The 10,224-nt window shown below is 46.2% G+C and overlaps 1 protein-coding gene across 2 annotated transcripts in view; it reads right to left on the bottom strand.

The window, feature by feature from the left end:
* Window positions 1-5,651, bottom strand: part of nrbp2b (nuclear receptor binding protein 2b) — a 37,977-nt gene extending 32,326 nt beyond the window's left edge. For both annotated transcript variants that reach the window (XM_086150938.1, XM_086150937.1), the window contains exon 1: window positions 5,120-5,651. In XM_086150938.1, coding sequence (XP_086007064.1) covers window positions 5,120-5,239 — 120 coding nt within the window. In that variant the 5' untranslated portion in view covers window positions 5,240-5,651. The remainder of the gene's footprint in view (window positions 1-5,119) is intronic.
* Between the last annotated feature and the right edge of the window lie 4,573 nt (window positions 5,652-10,224).

Here is a 10,224-nt window from a genome sequence, read left to right on the forward strand (position 1 = left end):
TAGTTAAACTTTATTGATAGAATACAAACCAATGTTCTGACAACTCTCTTCACTCCCAAAACAAGTTACTGCATTCACAATACAGTACCGTACGAACCGGTAGCTCTTACCGGTATTTGCGGCGCCTTCGTTGAAAACGATGTATTTCCAACTCACTTTGTCACAGCTCAAAGCTTTTCATAAAACGAAAGCACCAAAAAGGACCGCCTCTAAATTAATTGATGTTAAGTTTGTGTATTTGTCCTCTAACCGTAGCCATCTCGCTTTGTTCCCTCAGACACTCTGTTTGGTCTTCTTTACTTGGCGCAGGTCATCTTGTTGCTTCCTCCACTTTCACAATATTGATTTGTTAATGTTGAATTCTCTCGCTGCTGCTCTATTCCCGTGTTCTACTGCGTGACTTATAGCCTTGAGTTTAAACTCTGCGTTGTAAGCGTGTCTCTTGAAAGGAGACGGTTTGGGGTCTTTACACACACACACACACACACACACACACACACACACACACACACACACACACACACACACACACACACACACACACACAAGAATGGGGTTCCTCGCATTAAATGAACATAATTTCCCCAAAAATGACAAAAAACCACATAGCAATTGGCAGCTGCCGACAGACTAACGAATCAGACTCTTCTTTGAAACCATTCATTAAATGAACATAATTTCCCCGAAAATGACAAAAATCCACATATCAATTGACAGCTGCCGACCAACTAACGAATCAGACTCTTATTTGAAACCATTCTTTGGGATTTTCCTTGGACAAATACCTACGAACCTCAGCATGATTACACAAAGCCTTGCTGCAGACCATGTTTTGACTTGTTTGGGTGTGATCGCTAACACTGTAGATGACCGTATCCAGGTGGACAGATAGCCAAACTGCAGACACTCAATAAACCAAATGAAATGCAGCCATTTGTTTGTGGATTCTGGTCTAGTGCATCTCGTGTGTCTGTAGAGCTGGACACAGGGTGTCAGTGTGACTCTAGTTTCATAAACCTCGAACATGCATGAGACTTGCCGTGTCAAGCGGGTGCAGAAAACAGCGTCCGCCCGTCACATTCAACCTCACATAACCGTCTGACTTAACACCACGGTGAATATAAGTGGTATTCCGGGAAGCACGGCTCCTGGGTATCCATCTCACTGTGAGCAGGTGAAGACCTGGAAATAGGCGGAGGGATTTGCTCGGAGCAATATCAAGAAAGAGGTGTTCTAAGGTAATAATGACAGGATACAGGAGATCGACGCTGCCATATTATCAAGCCCGGATCACAGGGAGCTGGATAATCTCCCCAGACCGAACGGTAAATAGTTAGCGGACTGTCTTCGGATGGATCTATCCCTACTGCACTTGTATGATTTTCTGCTCCCTTGTTTCCAGACGTGTCAGGAGAGTTTGACCTGCTGCAAGTAAAACAAACACTCTTATTTATTTTGTCACATTCAGGCCTCAACTTTACTTTTTGAGTCACTCGCCCCTGGCAAAAGTACAACGTTCGTGGAAGTCTCGCCATTCCGGAAAGGACCAGATGACTCGATCTGCGGATTGTACGTGCCTCGAGTCAGGCAGAGTGAGTAAAAGGTGAACATGGAAATCAGGAAAGCAACCTGCACTCTGGATATATTAGTACTGAGAGGGGACGGGCAGGCTTCAAGCCCACAATGATATTCTGAGCTTATCACTGGCATCTGTTGAAAAGCGCTTCGATCCACGCTGTGAACTTCCAGGTTACTTCCACCACGGGAGGACCTTGGGCCCATCTGAAGACAAAAAGAAACATCCGCTTCGTGCCAAATGATATGCAATATAGCAACACATCAAATAGCAACACAACCTCCTACGTTCTGAAACCCTGTTTTCAATTTTACAGTGTGATGATAGATAAGGTGATGGTGAACAAATGATATAATGAATAATGTGTGCATTACTCATCCTACTTTTCAATGATGCAAGAGGGACATGCTAACAAGACCAGGTTGGTCGCTGTGGTTGCTAAACCTGTGAGATCAGACGGCTCCATGTGGATACCAACCACTAGACAATGGTTCACAATTTTCCCAGAAGTATTTCTTATGGCTTTGCAACTTCTAGGGAAAGTAAACACACTACGATGTGGAAACTCTCCCCAGAGGTTTGGTCAGTGTTTGTGTGACAGGGATGGCCTCCGGCAGAGTCTACTGTGCACTCCTGGGTAGGCAGTGCCAATTTGTCATTTGCACTGATAGCTTAAGCGGACTGTAATCCCTGGGGCGCTCAGCACGGGGCCACTTTTCAGGTCCATATTTGATCCGATATTGATTTATTTGTTCCTGTATGACTCATAAAAAGCACAATGTAAAAACACCATTCAATGCTGACAAGCAGCCACAAACAGACAGAAACCAGACTAGCCCACCCCCTGCTCTAAGAGCCTCTACAGGAAGCACCGCTGCTGCCAAGATCACTGGATGCCTCCATTTGGCCAACGGAGACAAACCCCACCGGGGCAGTGATTTCCCTCTGTAGCTTCACCTGGAGCTCTCTGCACGCCGCCAAAGGGCCGCTGCAGCAAGACGGACTCCGGAGCAATATCAGCATTCTACTCCACCATAGCACAGTCGCACGATTATCAATGTTTGACATCATTCCGAGATGCAGCCGATGCATATATCTAGAGCAACTTTCATTTTTAAGCCATGCCTGTGGAAGAAAGGTGTGACATTTTATGCGAGTGTGTCGCACAGACAAGAACATTACTTTTAAAACAGCAGCGTTCGGTGAACAAGCCCGTCCGTCGCGCGAACGGTTTTTCAACATATAGGCTGGATTTTCTAAAACAATGCGTTTAAAACGGCAGGAAGGTAACACTGACAGGCCAGGATGACCTGAGAAGTCGGTACCTAACTGAAGCTCCGTGGACGAGGTCTGGTTTGGAAAATTCTGACGGGTCTAACGAAACAATTTTCTCCGCAAATTACGCCACGGCCACGTCGGCGCGGTGGACTGACAGGCAATTCCAATCCATAACCGTGGGGGAAGTTAAACGCGCTGAGTGCCGTGTCGCAACATTGTCCTTTCAACATGTGTAATCACTGTATCCCTGAGGGAAACGAGTCAAACCGCAAGCTGTGGACTGAATCACTTATTTTGTCTGCTAAAATCAACTGGGAAAAAAAATAATATAAATAAGAATACCACCAGCTAGAAAGGATTCAAAGAACTCACAGTCGTCTCTCACAGAAAATAACAAAACAACTCAGAAAAACAATCCAGCCTTTCGATTTAGCGCAATAAAATTATTTCCTCCTGCGCGTCCGCCGGCAGAAACAACGGGACTGCGGCTCGTGTTTATTTCATTGCCCCGCAAGAAAAAACAAATAAGGCCTCATATATGCTGAACTTTCACCCAGTGATTTATTTGCTGAATATTCATGTGCATTGGAAGCCTGTTGGATGGAAAGAGCAGCAGAGCGGGGAACCACCCGGCACTTAACCATAATCAATGCTCTATACTTTCAAGGTATAAGCTTTCAATCCTTCACGCTCAAAGGTAAGTGCGATCGGACCGGAGGTCGATGTCAACCCGCCTAAGCTGTTGTGCGCATGGTTACCAACCAACCGCCGGCTCAGCGTCCCTGCAGAGATCATGTCACGTGGGCCCACTTTGTTTGAAATGGTCTAGATCAAACATGCATCGACACAGCGGTGTGTGAACCCGATGACTGGTCGCACTGAACTGGACACAATGGCACCAAATTGAATTTAAGTCCAGGTAATAATTGTGGTTTAAAGTAAACACTCTAATGTAATCTGGGGAATTTAGCAACACGTTTCCTGCTTTTTCATTCATATGGCAACAGAAAATATAGCTTAAAAGGAGCAGATCACCCTTATAAAGAAAAAAAATGTGTTTTTCGTCAATCTGTGCAGACATCCGTCCCTCTCGTAGCAAGAAACCGTCTGTGCGCCGTCGACGTCTCTTTCCAGAAATCATGGCGAGATTACCGAAAATAATCCGGCTAATGAGCCATACGATCGGGCTCCCGGTCGCGAACATTTAAACCGCTTCCAAAAGCAGAACGTGAGGGCTCGCCACAAAGCCCGGGGAGCAGATGTATTTCTCAACCGGTTAGAAAACTGTTATTTATAAATGTATAAATGAATCAGGCTCACTGTGTTATAATAGAAAAATGTATGATAATGTCAGTAGAAACGCTGTGCGTACACAGGCCGCCAGGGCTGAGGTCGCAGAGGGCTACGTGTCCTTTCCAGGGTGAAGAAAGCTCAGTTCCTCAGAAAGCGGAGTGTGAGGGAGGCCGGTCAGGTGGTCGTGGCAGGGTGTGTGTGTGTGTGTGTGTGTGTGTGTGTGTGTGTGTGTGTGTGTGAGGCAGAGATAACCTTCAACTTCACTTTGCAGCTTTATCTGGAGCTGAAGGCGGAGGCAGCACCTGCTGCTTCCAAACTGCCAAGCCTTTTCTTCCCTGATAACAAGTAAGACTTTGGGGGTGTTTTGCAAAGGGCCGATGGAAGAGGAGAACATGTCACACCAATGTGTGTGAAGACCAAAAGATGCAAGAGGCCTTCATATTTTTTCTTTTTTTGCAGCAAACCAACTGCTCACTTTCATTTCTGTGAAAAGTTTGTTGAACGGAAGGGTCAAAGCGCACAAAAAAGAAAAAAAAAAAGCAGAATGAAGAGTGAAATGTGATCTGAAGACGTCCAAGTCGATCATTTTGTTTTGTTTTTGCATGTGTGTTTACATTTTCCAAGATCTACCACCGGCACTCTCTGAGCTGTGTGTGTGTGTGTGTGTGTGTGTGTGTAAGTACGTTTGAAGGGGTTATGTTGTGGTGTGATTAAAAACATTATTGACTGGGTTTTTAGGCCAGCAGCCTGTCAACAGATTTTTTAAAGGAACACACGCATGTGTGTGTGTCTGTGTGTGTATGTGTGCGGGGGCTCTGCGGCGGGATGGAGTACCAGGGGCACGGAAACCAGACAGCAGTCCAGCCCTGATCGGATCGATTTCCATCGATTTCAAATAGCAGGTTACACTTAGTACACACACACACACACACACACACACACACACACACACACACACACACACACACATACCTGCTCCTTCCTCTTCTGCCAGCGTCCGCAGGGACTCTCCTCCAGGATCTCGCTCTCATCCTCGCTCTCTTCCTCCTTCCCCTCGGATCCTGATTTCCTCTCCGGGACGGACATCGTCATTTTCCAAACGCCTTATGTGTGTTTTTATCCGGATTTCTTGTTTTTTTTTTCAAACCCTCCTCTTCCTCACTCACTCCGGCGCGTCGTCTACGCAGTGAAGAAACACCTCGGCGTTAAAACATCATCTTCCTCCTCCTCCTTCTCCTCTTCTTCTTCTTCTCCCCCCCCCGCGGCGCTCGGAGCGGCGGCCGGCCGCCGGCTGCGCTCGCCGGGCGGGAGCAAGACGCCACCCGCCCCCCTCCGCTGAAGTTATCGGTCAAACGTATCCCAGACTCGGCGTCCCCGTCCCCGCCACCTCCCCCTTCGGTCGGCTGCCGGGGGTCCCTTTCCGGGTTCGGGTCAGCAGGAATCGGCGTGGTTCGCCCGGTCAGCGGCCTGCGGGCTGGTTCTCGGCGGAGCGTTCGGCGTTTCCAAGCGGCTCCAGCTCCGGTGGCTGTCGGTGTTGTGGAGCGGAGGGGGCGGGGCGCTGCGCTGCGCTGCGCTGCGCAGAGGCGGACACCGTAAATACGCCAAAATGCGCACACGGAAATTTGGATGCGCAATGGAAACGTCAGCCGACTGTCTGCAGGAACGGGTGCATCCGTGGGGGGGGGGGGGGGGGGCTTACATGTAACTATACTACCTCATCATAACTTGTCGTCTGTGATATTATTTGTAATTTTTACACTAATGCACCATGGGTCTCAGAGAAAAGCTATTTCAATCCTCTGTATGTGTGAAACATATGGTAGCATTCACAATATAGTTGACAATGGGCTCCTTATCGAACACAGTAGTGTAATATAATATCACAAAATTCAAAATGAAAATAGAATAAGAATAAAAATAAGAATAAGAAATACTTTATTTATACCGAGGGAAATTATTGTGTCAGAGTTTCAAGTAGAACATAACAATAATAAATAATAGTAAGAAATTGTATAAACAGTTAAAAAAAAAAAAAAGGTCCCAACTTGCAACTTGTCACATTGCTTCTCTTCTTGTGTAGCCGTTTTTATATATTTTATCGTTTTATGTATTATTGTCTGTCAAATTTAATGTTTTGATCTATTGCTTATTATATCTGTCCTATTTAATGTCCTTTTGTTACCTCTCCTCCTCCCCTGTGCTGCTGTGGGATTCAAAATTCCCCAATGGAGATCAATAAAATATTTTCTTATCTTAAACAATATAAACACTTTTGTGCAAAAAACTAGCAACAGATACAACTGCTTACAGCAGCAACACCTATGGGTAAAATGTATGTATGAATGAATGAATGACATATAAATGAATCACACACGCGGGGTGAAGGAGTGTGTCGCCGATGGAGCCGCTCAACGCTGCAGTGACGATTAGCAATAATGATTATAATAATACCTTTTTATCTGCGGCGCCTTTCTCCACACTGGAGGACACACACACACTCACACATACCCACTATATAGCCGAAAGTATTCTCTCACCCATCCAAATAATCGGAATCACGTGTTCCTATTACTTCCATTGCTGCAGGTGTATAAAATCAAGCACCTAGACGTGCAGACTGATTTTTTTTTTTTTTAACAAACATTTGTGAAAGAATAGGAGCTCAGTGAATTCCAACGTGGAACTGTGACAGGATGCCACCTGTGCAACAAATCCAGTCGTGAAATTCCCTCGCTCCTAAATATTCCACAGTCCACTGTGAGCTGTATTATAAGAACATGGAGGTGTTTGGGAACGACAGCAACTCGGGCACTAAGTGGTAGGCAACGTACACTGACAAATAGATGCCGAGGCGCATAGTGCGAAGGGGTCACCAACTTTCTGAAGAGTCAATCGCTACAGACCTCCAAACTTCATGTGGCTATCAGAGTAGCTCAAGAACAGTGCACGGAGAGCTTCGTAGAACGGGTTTCCATGAGCGAGCAGCTGCATCCAAGCCACGCGTCACCAAGTGCAACACAAAGCTTTGGATGCAGTGCCATAAAGCACACCGCCAATGGACTCTGGAGCGGTGGAGACATATTCTCTGCAGTGACAAATCGCGCTTCTCCATCTGGCAATCTGATGGACGAGTCTGGGTTTGGCGGTTGCCAGGAGAACGGTACTTGTTGGACTACATTGTCCCAAGTGTGAAGTTCAGTGGAAGGGGGATTATGGTGCGGGGTTGTTTTCCAGGAGCTGGGCTCGGCCTCTTAGTTCGAGTGAAAGGAACTCTGAAAGCTTCAGCACATCGAGACATTTCGGACAATACCAGGCTCCAAACTTTGTGGGAAGTTTGGAGCGGGTCCCTTCCTTTTCCAACATGACTGTGCACCAGTGCACAAAGCAAGGTCCATAAAGACATGGATGACAGAGTCTGGTGTGGATGAACTTGACTGACCTCAACCCAGTAGAACACCTTTGGGATAAAATAGAGCGGAGACTGAGAGCCAGGCTTTTTTGTCCAACATCAGCCTGTGACAAATGCGCTTGTGGAAGAATGGTCAAAAACTCCCATAAACACACCTTGTGGACAGCCTTCCCAGAAGAGTTGAAGCTGTTCTATCTGCAAAGGGCGGACTGACATAATATTGAACCCTATGGATTAGGAATGGGATGTCACTTACGTTCATATGCGAGTCAAGGCAGGTGAGCGAATACTTTTGGCCATATAGTGTGTGTGTGTGTGTGTATGTGTGTGTGTATATATATATATATAATCAGTGCAAAGAAATCAACAATATAAACAGGAAGAAGTGGCGGATGCTATCCCCTCCTTTCATTCCACTCACTCTTCCCATCCTGTGGGCACTGGTGTCCCTTCATCAGTGCATGATAGTTAGCTCAGCTCTCCCCTGAGCTCTCTCATCTGGCAGGTTCCCAGGGGCCGTGGCTCCATCTCCTGCAGTGTCACGCCAGCTGTTATATCCGCTATGAATCTTCAGTTTTTAATTGTATCACATCAGCTAGAGCCACGTAGCAGTCAGCGCGACTGGTATTTGTATCGCTCCCAACCCTCACACTGTATCTGTCTCTATCACATTCTTATCGCTATCTTTTTCCGTCCGAGGCAGAAGGCCGCCCACATTGAGCTGGGTTGCGTTCAAGGTTCCCCCACCGCTGAAGGAAGTGTTTTCTTCCCCGCTGATGCCAAATGTTTGCTCCTAGCTGTTGCCAAATGGTCGCTCCCAGGGGGGAATGTTGGGTTTCTATAAATCATGTTAGAGCGTGGTCTAGACCTGCTCAACATGAAAAGTGTGATCAGACAACTGTACTGTGATCTGGCACCATATAAATAAAATTTGACTTTCTTAAGCAGGCAATTTGGAGCTGGGGGGGTTGAATTTGCATATTGGCATTTTCTTGTGAAGTAATTGTACAAGGAGGTGACACACATGTGCAAAAGAACAATAACGCATTTAAAACAAGGATGCAGTTTTAAACCTATGGGTATAAAATCACAAGTGAAAATGTCCACCCTTAAAAAAAAAAAGGCTGTTCCATTAAATGTTGTACAGGATGAGTTTTTCATTATTTCTGGATCAGATCTCCTTTGAAACATTTCTTTGACAGATTAAAAGGAGGTGTTCTCACACGCTGTCGCCTGGCAACATTCACACCCACCGTTTAGTCTGTCAGTAATGATTTAAAGATGCATAAGTCGGCAAAAAAAATGAAATGACTAGACGTATTTAATGGCCCAGGCCTGCAGCAGTCCTGCAGATCTATCAATTACATCTCCCCTCTGAAGGTTTTATTACCTCATGGACTAAGATACCAGTTCAAGGATTAAGTTTGCCATCTAGTGGTTCTGATTCAGAATGCCTCTATGGTCCATTTTTTCCCCTTTTAATTAGACAGAAAGAATGTCCTTTACAGAATGTGATTCATCCTCTTGCCAACGTCTGCATTCAAAAGTTGTTTAAAGTTTGAAGAGTGATCTTGAAATATCACAGCAGGTGAAGCACGAACCTCACGCTAGCTAACTGTTGGGTTGTAATCACAGATCTGGAGAGTTAATCACCCTCTTCTGCTATTTTTAGCCCCTCGGAGAGACTGAGTGAGCCCCCGTTCTCACTGATCTGAGCTCACTGTTAATGAGATTTACTGCTGGCACGAGGAGCCGTGCAGACAATGGTGCCGTCTAGACAACCCGCATCTGGGGTACAAAAAAAAAACGGGATTCCAGAAAAGATAAGACAAAGAGGGGGAGGGGTATTGGCATGCTGCAACGGACAATTCTCAATTGATGTCAACAATAGGGGTAGGAGGTTTGGCTTAAATATAAAAACTGATATTGTAACTGAAGCATCTCATTTTGTTTGGACTTGTTGATTGTAAATGCATCATTTCAGTGAGTTGGACAGCAAGTCTGTCTGGATCATGGACCGTTTAACACCCTCGGTCACGCCTTTCGTTCTCCGCACCCCTGAGGCACGAATTTTCTGCAGCCACGGCCGGAAAGCCGGCCGCAGCTCCTGCTATATCTCCTCACATTGTGCTCACGAGTCCACAGCTAATTCAGATGTCAGAGAGGCCGGCCGCAACCTTTGTCTCTGCCAGCTTGGCGAGCAAACCGGCAGCCAGCGGGCATCCAGCCTGCCTGTCTCACACCTGGCTCCTCTAAATCACCACCAGCCTGTCCCCAAGCAAAGCCGCACATTCTGATTTACTGGGAGCGATGCGGACCTTCTCAACCCCTACTTGAGTCTCGTTTCTTAAGCCGTCAGATATCCTCACTGATACCAACGCAGATGATACTCTGGCTTCCGCCCTTCAGGCAAATCCATCCGAGCCACAGTGCCAGCCTTGGCCCTCTGAGGGGTTCCATCAACATCTCGAGGGTCAAGGCCACCTTCTATCTGCCTGAGGCTGAGGCTTTCCGATGTTGCCCCAGAATCAAACTCTGAATATTGATCAGTAGCTTCATATTTGTATAGTATTCAGTAATTTCCCTCCTTATGCAGTTTCTCGATTCAGGCTGCAGCACAATTGAGTAAACAGTTTTTGTGAGAGCATCTCACTTTAATTTTTCCAAA

This window comes from Fistularia commersonii, chromosome 8 (genome assembly GCF_037954325.1).
Source record: "Fistularia commersonii isolate RoL2024-O1a breed Wild chromosome 8, RoL_Fcom_v1.0, whole genome shotgun sequence".
Taxonomy (NCBI): domain Eukaryota; kingdom Metazoa; phylum Chordata; class Actinopteri; order Syngnathiformes; family Fistulariidae; genus Fistularia; species Fistularia commersonii.